General features: G+C 40.6%; 1 protein-coding gene across 1 annotated transcript; it reads right to left on the minus strand.

Moving 5' to 3' along the window:
• Positions 1–3,574: 3,574 nt before the first annotated feature.
• Positions 3,575–22,615, minus strand: si:ch73-206p6.1 (phospholipid scramblase 1). The gene is made up of 7 exons (XM_042068515.1): positions 22,542–22,615; positions 22,027–22,112; positions 21,843–21,885; positions 13,802–14,022; positions 12,928–13,089; positions 4,987–5,145; positions 3,575–4,838 (listed from the first exon to the last, which is right to left on the minus strand). The coding sequence occupies exons 2-7, from the start codon at positions 22,093–22,095 to the stop codon at positions 4,806–4,808; spliced, it is 687 nt and encodes a 228-aa protein (XP_041924449.1). The 5' UTR covers positions 22,096–22,112; positions 22,542–22,615; the 3' UTR covers positions 3,575–4,805.
• Between the last annotated feature and the right edge of the window lie 2,392 nt (positions 22,616–25,007).

The following is a 25,007-nucleotide window of genomic DNA, read 5'->3' on the forward strand; positions in this document are numbered from 1 at the left end:
AAAAAGCCCCAACTGTAGCTAGTTTTAAATCTAGACTTAAGACCAAACTGTTCTCAGATGCTTTCTGCTAACTGTGCCGAGTTACAAATTCTGAATCTGCCTTGATAATTATTCTACCTCGTCTTTTATTACTTTTTTACTACTTTTGCCTTTGTTTTTGCTTACTAATTATTTTTTATTTTGAAATGATTTTACCTTGTGTTTTATGTTTTCTTTTCATTATGATCTTTACCTTTAACTATTCTTTGACTATATTGCCTTTCTATGCTTTTATTTGTTATTATTGTTTGGTTTTGTTTATGTAAAGCACATTGAATGACCTCTGTGTATGAAATGCGCTATATAAATAAACTTGACTTGACTTGACACAAGGAATTTGTTTCAGGCCGATGGTGTCGATGGTGTCAGGCCGATCGTGTCACTCAAGAATGAAGATGAATTTGGAACAGGATTAGAAAACTGTCAAAACGTTAAATGACTTTGCAATAAAGGACAGCTGCATTTGATTATGTGTGCTGTCAAGTGTCCCCCAGTGGTTATGCACGTTGGTTGCATTTGTGAGCAATTGAGTTTGAAAACAGCTCTGAGGAAAATTCACTTTTATTGGTAACTCGAGAATACAAGGAATATGGCACATTTGACATTTGATGTACTGTAGCAATCTTTCTCTTATTCCTCTAGTATAGGGTTTTCTAGGGATAGCCCTACATTAGAGGCAATCTGTTTATTTGCATCACACATGAATGTTGTATACAATGTCACGGATCATGGTATTTGTTTTTACGAGACTTTCGGCTGGCAATGCCGCTGGACACAGCACAAAAGTCCGGGGGTGGTTTGTAATGTTTGCTCGAGCCCAACCAGCTAAGGAAACAAATGGCTTGCCGACAGCTTGGGCTTTGCCCTTCATCCCCGGAGGGCAGCCAAATGTTAGTGCAGAGCTCTGGACCCTGCAGCGGCACTCCCTGTCATCTGGGCAACTCGCGGCCTTCTCCCTGTTCTTAGGACCTGAAAGTGCACGCATGGGAAACACTACAATAAAAAAGGCAACAGCGGGAAAGACACGCTGGATCTGTGTGCTATGCCTTGATCCTGCGTCAGAAAAGAGAACTCCTGAACACACACACACACACGCACACAGAGAACCCATTCTGTCTTTCCTCATAATAATTCGCTTTATCCTGTCGGTCAGCTTTCCGGGCAGCCTGGACTTGATCAGTTCCACTAACTCCCCTGCAAAGAACCTTGCTGCTCTGTGGGCAGTGCTACGACAAAACAGCCCAAGAGAACAATCATCTATTTCTGCTGCTTTATGGATGTAAGGCAGACAGACTTGACATGTTTAGTTCAAATACATCCTCCTGGCATTGCCAGTGTCCCATGTGTGTTGTGGAACCCAATGTAAAAGTTTAGATGATGGTTGGTTTAATGATTCAGGGGGCAGAGAAGTAAACCAAGGCCCTATGGCATGCACACTGCAGTACACACAGGGTGGAACTCCTTGGGATTCTTTTCCAGATGGCCCAAAATTCCCAGCTACACCCCTGGACCCATGTGCCCTATGCATTTCATTTTGCAGGGACCACTAACCACTCATATAATCAATGAAGACGAGGTTCGCTTCAGCTGTCCCAAACAACGATAAATGACAGAGGGTCTGAAATAATTTCCCATCTTCTCAGTGTATGATTGTGTATTTCCCATGGATTTCCATTGCATCAGTGCTAGGCTGTGAATCACATTTCGGCATGTTAAAGGAACCATATGTAAGATTGTGGCCAAAACTGGTACTGCAATCACTTTCAAATTACTGTAGAGCTATGTATCCCCTCCCCCTCCCCCCTGACTCGAGGTTGCCAACCCAGATGCCGAAACACTACCGACTTTGTGATTAGTAGATAGGTGGAGGGTGGCGCATCAGGCCAAAACACAACATGACATGACAAAACACAACATCAACATCAGTTGAGGGCTGCAACTTCACTTTTTAAATGACAATATCCTGGCCGGACTACTGTTGTCAGTGATATAAGTATTTGAAATGAACATGATTACTTAATGTCTAGTGACATATCAGGGCCATTTTATGATTAATTGAAATACATTTCTTACATACGGTTCCTTTAACTAGCCATGTGATTTGTATAGTGGCCTGGAAGTGCAAAAAAAATAAATAACAATGGTAAAGTTTAAAAACCAATGTACAAGTTTTTAAACAAATGTACAATGTTTTAAGCAAATTTACAATTTTTTAAACAAATTTACAAGTTTTAAACAAATTTACAATGAGTGAACAAATTTACTAGCCTCGTGAGACCATCCTGATCTCGCGAGTTTTCAAGGTTTCACTCGCAGATCAGTCTGGCAACTTTTCGTTAAAGAGAAGTTCACCAAACGAACGTCCAATCAGCGTTGGCTTTGAGGCGGGTTGAGGTGTGACGCAACGAACAACATGACGGCATCCACAGATGAGATGAGCATAGCTATTATATCGCGCAAGTTTTATTCAAATTAGAAAGTATTCCTGGGTAAGCTGTGCAGCTATGAGTCTCAGCCATGCAGCTGGGAGGAATGAACGACACAGACATCCTCCACGGCCGATTCCAGTTCATAATGGAGGAATATACTTTCTTCAGAAGTGTAGGGCCTACCGTGAAAACTTGATGGGAATTGTCGTTGATTAGGTTCATGTCACATACAAATAAGTTAAAACATCTTAACGTTAGTTACGTTACCTAACTTAATTGTATGTTAAACGAAGGCATTAGAAGAACACTTTGTTCATCTAATTGGTTGATTTGGCCCGTCGATAATAGACAGATGGTTTATCCAATCAGCTAACCAGTATTTCCGCCCCTTCCCAAAAGTTCTTCAATGAAAAGTTCCCAGATGGATATGCGGAGCAAATCCATCTGGCAGTCAGGTTACAAATTTACAAGTTTTTAAACAAATGTAAGTTTTTTACGGAAAGGGTAGGTACAATAGACGAAAGTAGTGGCTACAGGAAGTGAGGTCTTGGTGAGGAACTTGACGCCTTATCGTCTCCATAGGGCAGAAATGTTAGGCATTTGCCACATTACTGGCAGAAATGGCCACGGTTGGTGGGGGTGCCGCAGCAGGGGCAGAACATGGTGATACCAGAGAATGTACGTTGGCTGTTGCTCTGTGCTGTCTGACTGATAGAAAGCTCACGCAGCTTACCAGGCTCACGCTACTGTTCGAAAAGACCTCTCGACCTTTCCGTAAAAAATGTACATTTGTTTAAAAACTTGTACATTTGTTCACTCATTGTCAATTTGTTTAAAACTTGTAAATTTGTTTAAAAAAATGTAAATTTGCTTAAAACATTGTACATTTGTTTAAAAACTTGTACATTTGTTTTTAAACTTGTACATTTGTTTTTAATCTTGTAAATAATTCATTTAGCATTGTATGTTACCACTGTATGTTCTTCATGTGATGTCTTCCTGCTGGGACAAATAATAAACTGAACTGAATTGAACTGAACTGAGGAGTTCTTTATTTTAGTGTTTAGTGCCATTGTCACTTTTGTGAAACTCATGATACACAAGAGTGAAAATATACATATATTTTAATAACAAAACATAGAGTGCACACATTTGAGCTACATTCATAACATCCACAACTGTCATTTCCACCACAACAGAAGCTCACCTGAGTCATAATGTAAATAGTTATCCTACATTTCAGTTTGAGTTTTGTTTGCTTCGGGCTGCAGTTATGTGAACTGAAAATGGATTTGTACATGTGGGGAAAAAGATAGGATAAAAATACCAAGAAAAAGTGGATGAAATTTATTTTGACATGCTGTAATTAAGGATGTAATGTCATAAACAGATGTTGCATAAAGTAGGCTATATTACCATTGTCACATGAATTCTTGCATTGCTTATTCACTTACATTTATCCCTTGGTCACAAATGATTCACCATGCAAACATTGTTTGCATACATCACACATTGTGGACGACGTTTGTATTTTTAAAATTAATAAAAAACAATGTTTATGAAATACACTCAAGTATGAAAGGAATATGGTAACAAAATAATGTCAATGTTGTTATTCTAGTCTTGCTTGAGAGTCATGTATTTGTCTGTATTTGTACAGTAGTTTCAGAGCTAGATCCCTATGCTAAAGCACACATTTAGAACACAAGCATTAAGTCATGTAAAATAAATAAACATGATTCGCTTTGGAAAAAAATAAAAATTAAAAATAATAATAATAAATAAATATCAGGTCAAAAGACTGCTTAAACATTTAAAATATTAAATATCAAAACCTATGAATGTGATCTCTGTGTTTAAATACAAGACTGACTTCCTCTTAAAGGCATGACTTAGCCCATCTATGTGCTAAAGTTGAGCAGAATAAGATGACTTGTTTGGTCGCAGTTATGTTCTTGCAAACCCTCGTCATGTTATTGTAAGTACCAAGTATCAGAGTTCTGATGTTACGTGCAACATTCTTATCATCAAAAACTGTTGATGTCTGCAGTGACACACAGTATACACGGCACAAACACAGGAAGGGCTCTTAGCAATCTACTTTTGCATCAAAGAGCTGATCCAAAGGTGAAACACCCACTGCTCCCCTCCAAAGAATGCTTTCTAACACAGACAAGCTATGCACTACATTCCCAAACTCTCCCCGGTTCCTACTGCCTTCTCCGGACGCTCCCTGTTTTTCACCTCATCGGATTCAGCTCCAGGGCACTGTCATGCTGCGTCTGCTGCGTCATGGCAACCATCCGCAGAAGTGTGTGCCACCATGGTCATGGTGCCCTAGTTATTGGTGCTCTCAAAAAACATGAAGTCCTGCACAGAGAAGCCGTCAAACAACGATGAATGATGGGAAGGCTTATCAATAGGGGAAAGGTACATTTTACTGAAAGATGCTTGACTGAATGGAACAAATAACAAAATGCACTGACGTTTTGTCACTGACGTTTTGTTCAGAACTTACTATGAGGAAGCAGGCTCCTATCATGACAGCCTTCATCCTGACATCCAAGTCCAAGGGGAACTGGATACCAAAGTTGTCGGAGTCTGTGAATGCCTCTCGAAGTAGCCCTGTCCACTGTTTACTTATCTTCCCAATTTTGGTCTCATCCATGGTCAGAATCTATAAGGCCATGGGAAGAAGGAAAATGTATTATTATTTATTCATTTTATTTAATAGGGACACTTTTTAACATAAATGTTGCCATTTGATGCATTGTACCAGATTTAGCCATATAGGGTAATTTATATCTGCAGTCCCTAGGCAGGGCAGTTTAATATCCAACAGACAACATTTAACAAACAAGACAGATCACATATCACATCAATATAATGCAGATTGTCCATTGTGTGATGGCTTTAACCGAAAATGTCAAAAGTTATATAACGAAAGGGTGCGGTACACTTATGTATGGAGGCCATTCTAGATCTAACAAAACGAACATAGTGGAAACAAACAAAATCATGTAAATAGGTGGGAACCAAGCCATGTAGAATTGTGTACACTATACACAGATTTGAAAAAACTCTAAAAGTTATGACAGTGAGATCACAGCTTACAGTTAACAATGCTTTACAGTTGATGCAAATCTTCATCTGTGTCAATATGTTCATGTGCCCACACAAGTATGGGTCAGGCCATGTTAAATCTAAAGTGATTACCTGGCGCCATCTGCTGGATACTGGCTAACACTGTCTACATGCCCTCAGGCATCATCATATATATCGTACATGCAGTATACTGTATATATCATAAGCATGTTGGATCAACTCCTGTTTTAAATGTGCTACACAAATAAAGCAACTTGACTTGACTATAGTGTACTGACAAAAACATATACCACATTGTTTTTGCTTAACAAGCATTTTTCTTTTCGTATAGTGGCTGGGTTCCCACTCAATTTATAGTGCTGTATGTCTTGACTAAACAGACACGACATGAGATTATATGCTGCACAGCCGCTTAGAGGAAAGCATTCCAGAGGGTCATCAACACTGCCCAAAAGATCGCGGCTGCCCTCTCCCCACACTGAAAGAACTACAAGTTCCCACTGTCTCAAAAAAGCCCAGAACATTATAAAGGACACCCACCATCCCGATCACTCCCTGTTTGAACTGTTGCCTTCAGGCAGACGGTACAGATCAATTAACGCAAGGACAAATACAGTAGACTCAAACACAGTTTTTATCCAACTGCAATAACCACCCTCAATGCTAAACAAAAATAATGTGCAATATGGAATCTGATGTGAAATGGATCAATCCAATGACAGAAAGTATGGATGTCTGTAGATGTATGTTCATACTGTTTTTATGCAATGACTGGGTGTGTATGACTTTGTGTGTTTGTGTATGCTGCTAATGCTGTTATATGTTTCTATTTATTATTTGTTAAGTAACACTAGCACTTACATTATATTTTTATAGACTCAATGAATAATGCACTGACTGGATAGCACTTTACATTTATTTGTACCTGAGACAATAACAATAAAGACCTATTCTATATGCTCTAGACGTTTAGAATATGAAGGTTTACATTAGACAAAGCCACATATATGGTAGAAGTCAATGTTTACTACACAAGAGCCTCACATAAAGAACTGTGTGGTCTGTAACATATTAATGCTTACAATCTCTTAGAAATGTCTCCAAAATCTAGAATGAAGTCAGCAACCAGGCATTTCCATTTCAGTCTAAACCTGTGCAACGTCACTGATAATCATTTTCCCCAGTTACATATTTTACACTCCAGATCTGAGACACTGCAGGAATGGCAAGTCCTAAGATAATTTGGACTGTTTACAGATTTATATAAACAAAGAAATAATGCATTGGAGTGAAACTAGGAAAAAAAAACACCATAAGCGTAACCTACACAGCAAGACTGAAAACTGGAAAAATTATTGTGAGGCTGTGCCATTTGCGAGGTCCAATGTCCATTGTGACAGGTTGGTAATAGACAGCCCAATCTGTTCCCCTCAGCGCCACTTGTGCCATTAAAGTACTGAAGTCTGAAGTACTTGAAATGCTTTAATTTGATTGAATGTCTATCACATCACTATGTGATATGGATGACCTACTTGCCTCCATGTCAATTTACTTACTTGATTGGCCATTAGGATTGCATTATGCAGCTGCAGTTGCCGATTATTCAGACTGGAACGTTTTTGTCCCTAGTAGAATTCTGGACTCAGTAAGATGGGGAAAATAGGGCCCACGATAAAAAAAAATAATTAAAAAAAAAACTCACACATACGCACATTTTCCTTTAACGTCCTGTGTGAACACTTTGATTACTCACAGAAAACTGTCACAGAAAGTTGGTTTAACACAACTGGTGGTCAACAAGAATAGCTGGTTAAATATTTATGTTTATGTGCTCTCTCATGCAGAACTAGTATGACAGACACCACCCATGTTTACCCCCTGCCAACAGAAATAATCTTCTCTGATATTTTGAAGCTGTTGCAGCACGCTTTCACAATTATCAATATTCCAAAACAGATGTGCCCATTGGCACTTAAAACCTCTCTCATAATTTCAGTTGGTGTTCCTTCAAGTATAAAGGAGTGAAACCTCTCTGCAAAAGCCAGGCTGACTTGCTGTGTCCTTGCTGAGGCCTTTTGTCTCTACATCATAGATCTAGTAATGTTGCCATTGTCTGGTTTGTTTAATATGACATCAACTTATAATGTTCCTCAAAACTAAGAAGCATTTCCAAATTGCTGATGAAAAGACTTGTGATTATTATTGGGACTCTAGAGCTGAACAATTCCGCAAATTTGCTTGCAACTGTCAGCTGTGGCACTAGGGGCCATCAAAATAAAACTATGGTTGTAAATGTAAATGATAGCTTCAGCGAAAGTTCTACTAGGAAGACTCGTAGTGTAGCCTTTACTCCTCCCATGCTTACATGGAGCCAATCCTAGCTTTGCCTACTTTTCGGGAAAGCCCTGCAATCTGATCATTCACTCATTCAATCAGCGCTAGCCTATAGGAATTCAGTGGGCTCTTTAAATATGTTCCACCTAACACTGCTTTTGCTTCTCAGTACGCCGACTTTGACGTCCTAGCTCAGGCTTCCGCGTGGACCTGGGCTCTCTGCATTTTTACATTCGCCCCTTCTGCCCTCAGTGGCGTTACTTGTTACAATCCAACCGCGCTCATTCGCTGCGCTGTTCAGACATGTGCGTCCTTCGGTCAGGGCCACTGCATGCCGCTTCATCGCTAATCTCTGCATATCGGAGCCAGTCACGCTCACGCTGTTGCAGCCTTCACTTCACGGTAACCTACTGCCGGGTCGCTGTCCTCGCGCAACTCTGTTGCAGGCCCATGTCGTTTCGGCAACGATTTCTCAAGCTTCAGCGTCTGGTTGGTAAGGTTATTGTGCTCTCTTCCCAAGCTCCTCGGGCTGGGCTACACTCTACCCACAGTCATGCAACCTGCTTGCCAACGCTATTCGGCGGGCAGCAAACAAACTGACTTGACTGACACGGTTTAACTTTCACTTAGGCCTCCTTACAATAATTCCTGCTGATTTCATAATCCCTGCAATTTGTGCTGTTAATTACTAGCCTGCACCACGCTGCCGTTGAACCCGGCCCTGTATTAAGACCTGTTTAATTGATGTTCTACACTCACTGTGGTTATCTCAATGTCTACCTTGGTTGAGCGTCATCAAACCAGTTGTCTTTTTGTATAGCCTCTTAATTTGTCTCGCGGCTCGTTGGGCTGCATATTTAGGCTAGGCTACTCGGCTGCTGGAACTTCGGTTCAGGTATCACTCCTTGTGCATGGCTGCGGGAAGCCAGTTCATTCGTTGCATTTGTTTAATCATCTGGGATTGCGTCCCATACCTTCTGGTGGGAAGTCTACACGGCCTTCCTCGGGTGATTCTCTGCATGCACTGCTCAAGTCCTCCTCAGTCGGTCTTGTATGCGAGTTTGCACTTCAGCTTGCTCACGTGGCACGGGCTGTTGATTGCTAGTTGTCGTTGATCAAACTACTCTCAGCTACCGCTGATCTGTCATGTCCCAGGTATGCTGTGACGTCCCCGACGTTCTCTGCTATCTGGGTTCTCAGTTTTGGGGGGTCTTACACCAAAGCTTGAACCAAAATGACGGTGCGCCGGCCCATGGTCATCAATTGCCAGTATGTCACACAAGCTATTATCTAGGCAATAATAGGTGTTTTCTTTTCAATGCCCGTAGGCTACTATGTCTGTGTTCATGAGCTGACACCACAGTGATGGGCTCATGCCCACATGGTGTTGGTTGAGCTTTTAATTAAGAAGCTGTGTCATTTGTGTATTTAACATATCCTTCTAGCGTCTTTTGTATGTTTGAAATGTCTTTTCTGATTCTGTATTGTGTATTGGGTTCCTAGGAATTCTATGGCAGGCCTCACTTTGCTCACTGCCCACCAGTGGGTCGCTTCAGCACTCCATATATTGGTGTTAATGGTTACCGGCTTTTCATGATTATGTCGGCAATTTTACATTTTGCTAGTTGTGGTTTAAGTGGTGGCCTATGCTGGAAGTTTGTTGATCACGACTACCAACGTAGCCGTTGGCTGACTGTTTTACCAATGACGATGCTACATGTCACCTGTCTAACCACTCCTTCCTTCTCGCAGGTCAAACGGAGCGGTCCATCATCAATGGCAGACTCAAGTCTCCTTCAGGCCGATGCTGCGCCCTTCATGCACTCTCTTTAAACACAACGGGTCTCTGCGTGTCCATGTGATTTCAGCCCATCTAGTCACGCCATCCGTCACATTGATTGTTGACTCGAATTGCCGTTTTAGCAGGATCCTCTGCAAATAATGTATACTCTAATTTCCATTCTCCTATTTTGCCTTGGCTGTTTTGTTTTTGGCAGATATGCTCACCCAAAGTGATCGCGCCAGGGAGGACGTGCAAGTTCCTTTTACATTCTCCTGCCAATCTTTAATTTGCTAACCCCTGCAGGTGCATCATGCCTCCCCTCTTCCGTTGAGGGGATGCAGTTCGTCAATGGAGAAGCAGTTCCACATATCACACTAACATCTACTTTCTTACAGGGATGGCAGTGCCGGTTCACGGAATCACGCAATCGCGTGAATCATGTTTCCAGTTCATACTGGAGTGGGGTCATCCCTCAGTCTTCTCAGTCTCAATTCTCCCGAAGGCCAGCGCTTTCGAGGATATCTCCTCTTGTGGCACAGCTTCAAAACTAGCCTTACTAATCCCAGCACTTATCACCTGTCTAGAACTAACTCTTGTCTGTAAAACTCACTGATGCACTTTTCGTTATTGTGCTCTACCTTCTAAATTGTTTTTAATTGCACTGGCATTGTGGGAGAATTGTTTTAGCTTTAACCTGTTTACCGCATTGTCAGTAGCCTGGAGGACCTGACCCAATCTGACTAAGGGATCAAAGGCAATTAAGGGAAACGGATAACGCTATACGGTCAATGTTAACTTCGACGCAATGGGATGACACTACGTCAGTCATCTGTTTAGATCACCTCTGGCCCGCTATATCAGCTACACAGATATGATTGGTTCCCCACGATGCAAGGGGCGATGCCAGACTCGAGTCTCTCCCTGAGCAAACGCTTACGTGAGAACTTTGGATTCCCAGGGTACATTGTCAGTCGCTTTGATTAAAATGTGCCGGCCACATGTAATGTCACGTGTATGCACACCCCTCCACTCATCACTCAGGGGCGCATGACTGATATAATTTCTGCATCCAGTTGGGCGATATTTATTGCTTATTCTCTCCTCATTGCTACCTTTACTCATTGTCTCTCCAGCAGCCAGTTCTAAACTGTACTATCCTGCCACAGTTGGTGCAGCTGGTATAGCGAGGTCTCGTTACGTCACTCAGAGCTCCTCTGCACTCTGAGATGCTAGGCACCAATGGTACCCCAGCACTCATCTGTTCGTTGTCTTGTCATATTTCAGTTACATATGTTTCTTCCTCCTGTCACATACAGGCATGAATTGTCCTGAGAAGTCCTTTGTCTACGTCGCAAGGTCATGCTTCCCTCGCATTACTGATGCTGCTCATCTTATTTTGGGGGGCTTTCCAAGAGCAGGTGCTAAGGTGTAGCTCTCACGCATCCATCTTGGCCTTGGGTCTGCAGCTCAATGCATTCATCTCACTCTAGCTGCTGCAGATGAGCTATCGAACCAGAACACACATCTGGCTTCACAAGCACTAGTCTTCCACAAAACTAGTCATAATGCTCATCTGTCCTAAATATTAAACCACATGTCTTCGATGCGTATATACTCAAGCACCCATATCAACTAACTCATTGCTCTGGTCCCAAGCATCTGCAACCACAAGCTCTATTCCCCTGCATTGATCCTGAGTAAAGCATGTTTAACCTTTTAACCCTAACCATGTTTTGCTTCCCTGGTCCCCGTTCACTACCTTAAACTACGGCTCACACTTTACCTGATTTTCAGCAGCCATCTAGCTAACGTGCTGCTTAAATGTAACCTCTCTCCAAAGAGGTTCACTTCTCACTCATTCCGCATCATGTTAACTCGGGTACCTCATTTTACCTTCACAAATCCTGGTGGCGGTGGTTAAATTCTGGCATTCGCCTTGCACTAATCGCTGAAACATACTGGGGCCCAGCATGCCGGTAGCTTGTGGTGATTTAGTCTCAGCCATGGGCATGTTGCTCTTTTCACTGGTTGCCCAGCTCGTTCGACGCTTATGGTTTAGGTCACTTCTCGCCGGTTGCCCGGCTCGTGACGCTCGTCTAGGTTGCCCTAGACGCTGGTTGCCCAGTTCGGTCCAGGTTGACCTGGATGCCGGTCGCCCGGCCGTCACGTTGGTCTAGGTTGCCCTAGACGCTGGTTGCCCAGCTCACTGTCCAGGTTGCCTTGGACGCCGGTTGCCCGGCTCATGACGCTCGTCTAGGTTGCCCTAGACGCTGGTTGCCCAGTTCGGTCCAGGTTGCCCTGGATGCCGGTCGCCCGGCCGTCACGTTGGTCTAGGTTGCCCTAGACGCTGGTTGCCCAGCTAATGGTCCAGGTTGCCTTGGATGCCGGTTGCCCGGCACGTCTCGTGGTCTAGGTTGCCCTAGATGCTGGTTGCCCAGCTCGCATAAGCACTAAAGTCCAGGTTGCTCTGGATGCCGGTTGCCTGGCTCATCACGATGTACTAGCTTGCTAGTCACTGGGCGCCCAGATCGTGAAGTGCTTATGGTCCAGGTTGCCCTGGAAGCCGGTTGCCCGGCCACCGCATTGGTCTAGGTTGCCCTAGACGCTGGTTGCCCAGCTCGTCAAGCTTCTAAATCCCACTATAGCGAAAGCATGCTGCGGGGCCCCAATGCAACCCTAGGTTAAATGGTTAACACCTAGCCACTTTAAAATTCTGTCGGCGTCCTGGCACAACCTCATCACCTCTGCCCAGACATGCTGTTTAAATTATCTTGTATGTATACTAATGTCTTTGTTCCTCTCAGAACCAGGTTACTGAGTCACCACCCTGGCGGGCATCACTTTTGGGGGTAGGCTCCCCGCCCCTGCCTTCATCCATCGGCAGGAGATGAGATCCGCTTATCGCTGGACGGATCCGAGACGGGGCCTACGCCAAAGACTGTAACCTATTCAGGACTCTATAATGCTTGTATCCAAGCCGTTCCTTTACTAATTAAATTGTTAACTGATTCTATTCTGTCTGCTGAGTCTTTCTGGAAGAACTGTTGCTCTGAATATGAATGGCAGATGAGCAGATCCCTTGGTCGCAGTGAACGTATTGTAAAAGAGGAGGTTATTTGTACAATATCTTCTACCTATGTTACCTGGACAAAGAGGGTCATATGTATTTAATCCATAGCTTATCAGCAAATTGATCCTTTTGTATTAATATCTAGGCTACCAATACAGAGAACTCACCTCAAAATCCACATCAGGCAAGCAGCTCCATCCACAAAAAGGCCCCTGAAGTTTCAGAACAGGCTGATGGTGTTCGTTCTCAATGGTGAACTTGGGGATAAACGGGTGCCACTGCTGGATCACATAGCCTACAGTATTTCCTGGTGGAGCTTGGATCTCAAGCTAAGACATTCAATGAGAAAATAATTTAGGTTACCTCTATTGACACAAATTCAGATAATCAAAACCATTCAGCTCTTAAAAACTGCCCAATGGCTCCAGTATTGTTGCTACTGTATGTTTCACTGAGTCAACTCAATTGGACACTAGAATTCCTGCTACCTTATTACAGTCACAGATATAGACATAATGTCATATCACTGTTCTGCCTCAATGACAGAGAAACCTGAAGACAGATTATAATCAATAGAAACTACTGCTACTTTCATAGTAGTAGTAATAATAATAATAATAATAATTCCTTGCCCCTGTTACTCATGGGCTCTCTGAATGTTTAACACACTGCAAAGCGCCATGAGACATGTGTAATGTTTTGGCGCTCTAGAAGTGAAATTAAATTGAAATTGAACTTAAGCTTTATTTGTATAGCACCTTTCATACACAGAATGCAGCTCAAGGTGCTTTACATTTTGGAACATTTAACACAATAATAGAGAAGATGATATTATTATTATTATTATTATTAACAACAACAACAACAACAATAATACAATTTGAGGCTAACGCAGCAAGTTGTTGTGGTAGTATATATATATAAGCTTTGCTAACAAATGCTTAGGCCCTATTGATGTGGACTGAGGCCCTATTGATGTGGACTGATGCGGTTAGCCCTAGTATGTTCTTAGTAGTGTACCCTGATGGCACAAGGTCTCACCTCCTGCAGACAACAGGGGAAGAAGCAAGACATACACTTCAGAGGTCTGGAGACTGTGATGATCTCCTGGCCGTAGTTATCCAATACTCGGATTGTGAATGAGCGCAGGGGACCACAACATTGGCGACTTAGGCAGTCATTTTCCTCCACTGCGTAAAAAACATTCTGACCCATGGAGTTGCGAATCTCATACTTGTTATTGCTTTCAAAACCAACAAGGGCTGCAGATAAATGAGAAAATGCATATTTTAATGAATGCATTTAGATTTTTACAAGTTATTGCATGTTACTGCAGTTATTGCAAATGTTATAAGAATCTCACTAAAACAGTCAAATTAAAGGTGCAGTGTATTGTATAAACAATGTCAAGTAATTCATATTCACACCAATACTATACCAAAGACATGGTGAATAAATGTTTCTCATATAAAACATAATAGCTTTCCTCACTTAAAGCAATAGTTCGGGGTAAATTCCACCCTAGGGTCATTTGCACGATGACCCGAGCCAAACACACCCCCATTGCTTTAAAATGTTTAGTACCTGTAAGTAGAACTCAGTTTTTGTCTTTTGTTGAGATTACTTGCCTAAAATGAGTGTCACTTAATTTTGAGGTGGAAAAGTAAACAATTAAGTAAACTATACTTGAATTGCTGAAGTTTGTGCTACACTGTAAGTTTGTTAACCTCACTTAACCTGTTAGTTAACCTTACCTTTACATGCAAACCAATTGCCCTTGAAATTAAAGACTAATCTGGAATAGGAATTGTAAATTGTGTTATGTTTCATGGTCCACGCTGCACCAGATAGATAGATAGATAGATAGATAGATAAATAGATAGATACTTTATTGATTCCCAAGGGGAAATTCAACAGCACCAGGCTGTTTTTGTTGCCGTTTTTGGAGCCTGGGCTGTCTACAGAGACCACTTTTTTTACAATGTAATCAGGGGACAGGCAGCTAGCAGATTGTGAGGAGATGTTTGTATGCAACAGCAAACCCTGTCTCTGCTAAATTACTTAGGCTAAGCAGGTGCAGGCTTGATTAGTATGGGAGACCTCCTTGGAAAACTAAGTTCCTGCTGGAAGTGGTGGTGGTGGCTTGCCAATAAATGGCACTCTTCTCTCTGGTCAAACAATCAATCTCAATGCCTCAGTAACGTGACTGACCTTCAAATGCAACATTAAACAAAGGTCCTGACTCACTGTGGTCATTAAAGATTAGGGGGTGGCTAAATTCCCAAACTGGCTCTCTCAATCTGGTCCCCTAATGATCCTCCAGTGTAATTGGTTCATTCACTGCCTCACTCTCCACCTCAAGCTGATGTTTGGCGAGCATTCTGGCACATAATGGCTGCCGTGCATGATTGATGGTTGATGGTGTGATACAGTACAGTACATCAACATAAATTACACAACAACAGTATATAAAGCCTTTAGTGTCACTGCCACTTTTTTTTATTGTAATTTAAGATTGAATTTCAGTAAGGATTAATATGTGGGCAGTTCCAGCGTTATGGATGTGACAATTGGACTCATATTGGTAAACAAAATGCCTTAGAGTGGGGGAAAAATTAGTATCAGTGAATTAATTTGCATAACTTTTAATGTAACCTCTGTCCTCTGAATGCTGAGATATCCTCAAATTTCATATAATCAATTTCATCCTATAGAATATAAGGCATTTTATCAGCGTTATGGATGTGACATGAAATGGACACACTTTTGTGAGAGATTACAGGTTTTCTACAAACTCTGTGAATTTTGAAGGAAACTGCTGAAACTATGATATATGTAGCATGAAGGAGACTTGAATGAACACAAAAAGTGTGTTTTTGAAACTATGCGTCATTTTTGTAATGCATTATGTAGGAAAAACTGGCGTTATGGATGTGACGTTTTCACGTTATGGATGTAACGTGTCTGAACCAGTCCTCGACAAACTACATAAAACACATAATTAAGTAGTGAATTTTGATATGAAACAATTTAAATAGTAATCATGAAAAACTAGCGATGAAATTATTGCTTCCTCAGTGCCCACTAAGATCCACAGGAAGAATCAGAACAACAAGTCATTTAAAATATAAAAAAGAAATGTATTTTTTTTATTTTACCGTCATTCATTTTGGTCAGTGATTCCCGGGTTACTGAAACACCAGGGAACATGTAACTTGGTGGCCACTCACCTAAATAACTATCCCTACCTGAACCGTTGCACCCAAGATGACAAAATATTTATGGTATGTTAGTCTCAAGAGCCCGGATCAACCTAACCCATACCCACTCATTTGTGATTTGCACACATACTGTAAAGTACATGCACGCGCACACACGCACATGCACACACACGCACATGCGCACACACACACACACACACGCAAGCACGCACGCACAGTCGCACACATACAGACAGGCAAGCACATACACACACAGACAGGCAAGCACACACACACACATAAACACATACAAACAGGCAAGCACACACACACACGCAAGCACGCACGCACAGTCGCACACATACAGACAGGCAAGCACATACACACACAGACAGGCAAGCACACACACACACATAAACACATACAAACAGGCAAGCACACACACACACACACAGGAATGCAGACACATAAACATACACACAGGCACGCATACGCATGTGCGCATGCAAACACACACACAAACACACACACACATAAACACACAAACACAGGAACGCATACGCACACTCTTATAAACAAAAGCAAACTCACATATGCACACACTCATTTACATGCACATGAGTTGCAGAAGTAGGAGATGAAGACAAATTGACAAGTGTGATTTATTTTTGCGAAGAGAATATGCAGGACTGAGAGGCGGTCATATTTTGTACTGCTATGCGGTACATCTAGTTTATTGCTGCCATTACTATGTTACTCTGTGGGTATTAGCTACAGAGGACCTGACACTTCAAATGCTGGCATATCGCGTCACATTTAAAATTAAACTGTGTTAAGCAGACGTGAACGGCAGGCTGAACAGATCTGCAACAGAAGGAGGTTGCTATGTTAACTCCAGCTGCAAAGTCAGCCATCTTCACCAGCTAACACGATAATCCAGTTACTGTACAACAACAGTATGACATTTACAGGAAGATAATTAGGCCACTTGAAAATAGGCTATGGCTAGGCTAATCACTGGAGGTATTTTAATATTATGTTTGTTTTGCTAATGGTTAGGCAAGGCCTCCCTGTGGTTTTGATCAACCTAATAATCTTTGAAATGTCAATTGTAAACACTAAGGTGAAATGCGTTGAAACTGACATGCCACCAGAACAGACGTTTTATCGGCTTTGAGGTATAATAAAGTCTCCAGTCTTGTAAATTTACATTATGTAACATCCATAACGTCACATCCATAACGCACCATTAAAGGTTTTAAAAGTAAGAAAGGGGCACAATTTGGTCATCACACTTTACATTGATATAAATCAGCTTTGCACAGACACTATGGACATTGTCGCATCAACACTGTATGTGTAGCATAAACTTTTCCTATAAAACGTTATGGATGTGACATGGCCATGGAACTTGCTGACTTAAAAACGAAAGCCTTACAAATGTAAGGAGTTGTGCTCTTAAAGGCAAGCTGAGCATAGACATTGCTCTACCATTCCCTTGTCAATCTGGAATTTGTCAAATGACACAATTTGTTTGAACCTTGGGTCCATTTATTCACTTTTTAAATATGTATAATATTACCATGTGAAAAATGTTGTTTTTGTATGGTTGCACACCATATTTATGATGTAAAAAGAGTGTAATTCTCCATCAAATTCAATCAGATCAGTTACAAACAATAAAATATAGACCTAAATGAAGATTTTAACAACAGTTCTATTTGCGTATGCACAACTTTTTTTTCCATGGTAAGGATGACCTTTGCATGGAATTGCCCATGTGATATATTTACAAATATGCTGTGGCATTCTGGAAATGCATTGTGGGAAATGTAACACTAGTTAGCATAGGGTTTCTCAACGGGGGCGGTACGGTTAAAATATTTTTGGTGCAAAAATAGGCTACCTGAAATAAATAGGCTATTTTCACTCATGGGTTTCTAACCCCTCTACTGTCCCAGCTACATTTAACTGTTTATCTATGCTCAGTGGTCATACAGTGCAGTTTGGGCCTGCACACGCCCGGACTCACATCCCCCAGCCCCAGCTATCGTCATCTCTATAGTAACGCCGATAAACATAACCCAAATTCGCGGCTTAACAGTTCAATAACCAATAAAAATGTACACAATTCACTGTGACGTCTTCATCTTTAATAAAACAACACAAACAAACATGGTGGATAGCAAGAAAAAGTGCCGACAGTATAATGCAAATTACATCATTTATGGATTTATTCCTTCACCGATGAACACTACTTTACCTATGTGCCTGCTCTGCGATCACATTTTGTCGAATGAGGCCATGAAACCCTCGCGGTTACAGGAACATTTAATTCAAAAACATCCCGACAAAGCATCCAAAGATCCGGCCTACTTCAAGTCTCTGAGGGATCAGCAGTCAAGGCGTCCTACCATCAACACCCTGTTTGCCCAGAATGTCAATCAAAGTGAGAACAGGTCTTATAATATTGCTATTAGTGGTTTTTTTTTACCCAACCAGTCTCCTATTGCTTCTAACAGTGGGCTAAATCTGCTTAATAATAAAATAGGCTCATAGGGACATTTTCTTATAATTCCAGAAGAAACCAAAACAGCACAGAAATGGGCTCGTTTTTTTATTTAAGCAATATAGCATGAGTGTGAGTGGCCTATAGCCTACCCAGGGGTGTAGTTTTTTTATTTTTTATTGTATGTGTGTGTGTGTGTGTGTGTGTGTGGGGGGGGGGGGGGGCGCCTGAAGATCAAAGTAAGGTCAGGGGGGCGTTTGCTCAAAAAAGGTTGAGAACCACTGAGTTAGCACAACTCAGGGGCGCAGGAGGCACGGGGGACGTGGGGGATATGTCCCCCGCAGTGCTGAAGAGACGGCCGTCATCCCCCTCACTTTTGATAAGGAAAAAAAGCCTTATAGGTACGCTAAATAAATAATAACCTATAGGGTTTGCGCTAACTATGTAAAACTCCCCATTAACAGCATCACATCACTAACCACAGCCATCTACAGTACTGTAAGACTGCACAATCTCATATTCACTCTGTTGGATATCTGAAGCCAGTTTAACAACCATCATTAGAGATGCTTTTCGTTTGGAGCGGCATACTGGTAGGCCATCAAAAGCATAACATTTTCGGTTTGGTTTGGGATCTAATTTACTTTTGGACTGTTTGATTATATTGCTAAATGTTGGGACTGATGGGCACTGAGCTCTGGGAGATATTTGATGGTTCACTGTAATGTTTCATGCAGTTGAAAAAGTGTCGGGATTTCCACCGCTGTTTATTGCGAGACAAGGCAGCCATTCATTGAATAGGGGTTGTGCTGTAATAGAAACTTTTTTGCGTAGCCAAGTAGCCTAAATTGAGTTATTGTTTAATTATGCATGATTTAGTAGGCTACTTTTTATTAAATTCGTAGGCTGGAATGCCTTGAGTCACGCAACAATTAAATGTAGTAGGCTTCACCCTCTGGCAATTAGCTCGAAAGGGGCGGCAAGACAATGAGCTTGAGAACGTGTGTTGGAGACCCATGGTAGGAAAACGACTTTATTAATCCAACCAACAATATAATAAAATATTAAGAAGAGGTGTTATTTCATTGACTTAAATCGAAGCAATGTCTTCTAGTGCTGGTGGACTGATGGCAATTGCTGGTATGGTATAGGCAAAAATGGGAACCTGCCTTTATTTGTCCGGGCCAGTCCGGCTATAAATAGAATCAATCCCGGGCATAATTTGAGGATTTATGGTAGCCTATCTCCTGCTCAACATGACATTAGCTGTTATGTTTATTGATAACAAACTCAACTAGCCTACTGATCAACTCGTTTTCACTAGCCTAACTATAAAATACAAGTACTGTATATAGGCCTACCCAAAGTTTTTGTTATAAGACCTTTATTTCAAACATAATTTCAAGACACAAATTGGATACTTCAGTTACCTTGGTGCATAAATCCCAGAGAGTAGGTGACCACACCCCAGAGTGATGGGCCTTTCTTACGCGTTCAGTGTGGGGTATAAACAAGCTGAGAATTTAGCGGTGTCACGTCTGGCTGTCACAGACATGGGGAGCTCTTTGAAGCTTGGGATAATGTGGTACAGTTACTACAGTAACAGTATTTTATTTTACTTCTTATGTAATATATATATTTTTTCAATTTTATAAATGCTTTGTTTAAATGCTGTTGGAACAAATAGTTGATTATAAAGGCAACTTTCTGTTGCAATTTTCTGTGTGTTCTGGACTGGTAACTTGTTAAGCCAACATGTTCTAACATTGCATAAATATTAACTGCAGACACATAGTGGAGAGTTGATTTGGTTTATACCAGACAATTTAGGTACTGTAGGCCTAACTAGGCTATTTGATCATGTAGTCTATGTTTGGATCATAGGCATGATGATTCATTCATGGCTTCATAAAATATCAACATCATGTTGCTTTTAGAGTATTCTACCATTGGCCCAAGTAGTGTAAAATAAATCTAAAAAAATTAGTAGAATTGCACATAGCACACAGCAAGAAGCTGGTCTGAGGGCAGATCTGGCGTTGTGCTCATCTCACAGTTTTGACAATTTTAATCAAACAATATTTTGAAAACAATCAATGGTATTATCTTAATATTCTGGCAAGTTTAAAATATGATGGTCGAAAGTGGGCCAGAGGTGGCGATCCGATATCTGGAAATCTGATTTCACTATGGGTTTGTGTTCACAATTTGGTCCCCCTCACTTTCAAAATATCTCCTGCGCCCCTGGCACAACTTCAATACACGTGTTGTGTTTATTGAACACACAGTATACTTGTAATGACCTAGGTGAAATAGGAATTCTCAGTAGTGTAAGAACACTACACCAAGTAAGCATTTATTTGCACAACTTGCCATTACTATTCCAGATTAGTCTGTAATTTCAAGGCAATCCGTTTGCATGCTTTTTAAAAGTAAGGTTAACTAACAGGTTAAGTAAGGTTAACTAACTAATTTACAGTGTAGCACAAACTTCAGCAATTCAAGTATTTACTTTTCCACCTCAACATTAAATTGCACTCTTTTTAGGCAAGTAATCTCAACAGACAAAATCAACAAATGACAAAAATTGAGTTATACATACTAAACATTTTAAGTAAGGATAGCTGTTTTTACAGTGATATTGCATGGAATAAAATACATAAATAGATAAAAACTATATTCAGCATGGGATGTATGGAGCAGTGGTTCTTTAACTTTTTGTCTAGTGACCCCCCAAAAACATTGGCCAAGTCTTGCGACCACCTTCTCTCCAACTGGCAAATATTATTTTCACTTTGGATGACAAATGAGATTGCCATTGGTGGCGGAGGACAATCTGAATTATTGACAATCTGAATTATTATTTTCCAATGAATAACTAGCACTCATCCAATGTATAACTGGCACTCAAAAGAAGGCTGCATATAGTGTTCTGTCACTGGTAAACTCACGCACAGCTGTTCAGCAGGAGCAGAGGTCATTAGAAGGAAAATACCTAGGCACATACTGTATGTACTTCCTAATGTAGTAAAAGACGACACAGGAGATATTTTCTATTCAGAGTTCACACAAACAAGTGACGACATGAGAAGGAAGGGTATAAGACCCATGCACAAAATATCAGATGTAGCTGGCTTCGCAAACCTATGCTCTGGAATGTATTAAAGCCATCATCTGCAGTATTCATCTACGTTGTTTGGAATTCTTTTGAGTTTGTATTATTTATTTATCTAGGACTACTGAATTTTGCTTTAATTTTGGTGACCCTCCCAGTTAAAGAACCACATAGAGACCTTCTGCAATAGTTTATATCATTACTGTATCCTTCCCACTACACATGCTATAAATGAATATATATTATATCTTCACATACCTTCAATGATTTCAACCTTTTGCTTGATCAGTAATTGGTCGAGCTAATTGTAGGGTACAACAAATGGCAAAAACATTGTTACACATAGGCCTCAACAGCAAAGAATACACTGTGCTGGCTTAATACATCTACACCCAAAACAATATAAATAACCTTGTAATCAAATAATTTCCAAGTGCATTACCTGTGTCAGGTATTCGAGTCCTGGTGGACAGCCTGGTATACCAGGGTTAGGCACCATGTACATATTCATTTTGTTTCTGAGATTCCCTGGATCAAATGAACGGTTGGTGAGTAGGCTATTTAATTCATGACGAGCGGTAAAAGGCCACGGTTCGGTAGCCTGTAAAATTATTTTAACATGAAATAAGTTCATATAGGCTAACTGAGATAGCCTACCCTAGGCCTACATCATTGTTTATGTCTGTGGCGTAGAACGTTTGATCATCGATGTTATTACTTTGTATCCACATAAGACATTATCGCAGTCTCCCCAACCAAGCAAGCAGCACACAAAAACAAAACACGAACACGCCTTATCTGAATATATCGCGACAAGTAACCGAATGTCTTTAGAAAACACAGACTAGGAAAACATAGCCTACATGAAAGAATAAAACATGATCTGTGATAATAACAATGACTAGTATTTTTGGCAATAAATAAGACAGAAATCGACATGAATAAGATAAATCTCACCAGGTCCTCCTTGCAATGAATCCTGACGGATTGAGGCAAGTGCCTCCGCACCATATAAACCATGTGCGCGATTGGTTAACGTCACTGCCAGTGCTACTCCTACTCCAGTCAACTCCTTTGAAGCGACTATGACTGGCCAATAGTCACAGATTGCGCTGTGGATGCCTGGAAGTAGGGCAGTAGCACTATGGTATGCTACAGCTTAGCCTAGAGTGGGCGGCCGATACACGAATCACTAAAGCTACGGTAATACTCCTAACCCTGTTAGACGTAAGAGGGACTTTACGACCCGGGATGATGCCTTAAACCAGGGATCCCCAAACTACGGCCCGCGGGCGAATAGCCTACGGCTTGCCACCTCATTTTAGGTGGCCCCCCAAAACACGTTCACATGAGTACGAAAACGTCAAACTATAACCTCCTTAATATACCCCATTAATTCTCTATGGCGAGTCTTAACAATACACGTGTACTACTTTTTTGTCCACTGGTGGTTGTTTTGGCGCTGTTTCGAGTTTTGTCATTAAAAAGGAATGAAATGTAGGCCTACCTGCAAACAATGTAGCAGCCTACCTGATGTGACAGATTGTATCGCTACAAATTACACATATTTGTCCTCAGATGGCTACTCTATTTATAAATATATTTAGTGACCATCGCAACCATTCACACATTTTGAATAAAATATACTTTTGGGAATGCTAAATATTTTTATTAGTATTATTTCATTTGAGCTATTTCCATGTTGAACTACATTTTATATTAATATGGTATGATGTCTATATATAATAAACATTGCTAACAATGGTAGTAGATTGCAATAGCCTGATTAAATGTCATGGATTAATATTCAACTAAGGTAGACTGCTGTTGTTCGCAGCACTAAACTATTTATTCATAACATAACTAGGCAGTTAACGCTCCATCCATATCAGTAGGCATCATTGGTCTATTTACCTTGTATGCATAATAACAATTATCTGTAATCAAAACAGTGTGTGTGTGTGTGAAGGGCTGTGTTGAAGAAGTGTAACCTAGGTGTGTTTAGCTTTAGGAATTCATTAATGACCAAATGTAAAATAAAATTAGGAAAATATTCACAGGAAATATGTGAATATGTTGGGAAGCATATAGCAAAAATGAAGGAGGAGTGTTAAGAAAGTCCATCCAAACGTGATCATCTTAAAAGATAAAATGAAAAGGACAACACACAAAAGAATTCAATTCATCCAAAGTCACTCTACCAGGGAGTCATTACTGGAATTTCCTGCATTACATCAGATCATTGTATCACTGATTCTTGAAACTTTGGCAAAAACATGTCCCACTAAGAAAAGTGCTCATTCTGTTGGAAATGAATAGCATTTTCATGAATAAAAAGAATCAAGGTTATAATGAGGGCGTTGTTTGCACATATGTAAGGTTCTTTTAGGTTTATTTTTATTTTTTATTAATTTAATGATTATATGCTGGCCCATTGCCTACAAAATCAGTTGTCCTCAGATAGGAGATAATAATCTCAATTTGATTAAAAAAGCAAAAAGTAATAATTGAATTGAATAATATATTTACCACATGAAAGAGTACATTGTAATATGTATTATTTTGTGGTTGCTCAAAATGTGTCCCAAATATTCGTCACCACCGTCAGATATTTATAAAAAGCAATTAAATCAGGCAACTACAAGGTCAACTACATTCCTGCCGACCCCATTTTCAAACTTTCAGCTCTACTGCATGCTTCAAGGTCAGCCAAGCTCCATAAGTTTGCTATTTTGTCTTGTAACGGTGTTAATAAAGTGCTCCATATAGTTCATGTTAAATCCTGCTAAATGGGTCAAGACTTTTATTTTGGAATTATTCTGTACAGTAGTTGCATGTACTGCAGTGGGTGTACTGCAGCAGAAGGGAAGTTAACTGCTGCAGGTAAACTGGGCAAAAAGAGGGTCCGCATTAAAAATCATTAAAAGTGTTATAAATTGTATTATATATGTCCTATATCTATTGTTAAAATCATTATGTATGTTCATCCACATAACTCGCGTTTCAGCGATGTTTTATATTGTCTTGTAACTTTTATTTGGTTTTGTATTTTCGTTTGACCTTGAAGCATACTAGTAGCCTATATGGCTTTAGTGGAAATTTTAATGACATTTATTTTGTTCAGGCGGACCAGATCTCTATGTCTTCCCTCACTTTCCTGACCCATGCAGGTAACCAATTGTATTTGTTGTTTTAATTTTATGTTTCGTGAATGTTTTATGTTTCACTCGTAGCATGGCTATCATTCGCCAGCTAGAATGACTAGCCATTAACGTCTTGGTCGCGTTCTAAATGCAGTACCGCTGTATCACCACAAGAGTGGAGTGTTTACCTTTTTATGAGCGCTGTTTTGTAGTATTTGTATGTGGTATATCGAATTCACTCTCTGATTGAATGTTTACATATTCTACTGTTTATATTTAT

This window comes from Alosa sapidissima, chromosome 17 (assembly GCF_018492685.1).
Source record: "Alosa sapidissima isolate fAloSap1 chromosome 17, fAloSap1.pri, whole genome shotgun sequence".
NCBI classification, from domain to species: domain Eukaryota; kingdom Metazoa; phylum Chordata; class Actinopteri; order Clupeiformes; family Clupeidae; genus Alosa; species Alosa sapidissima.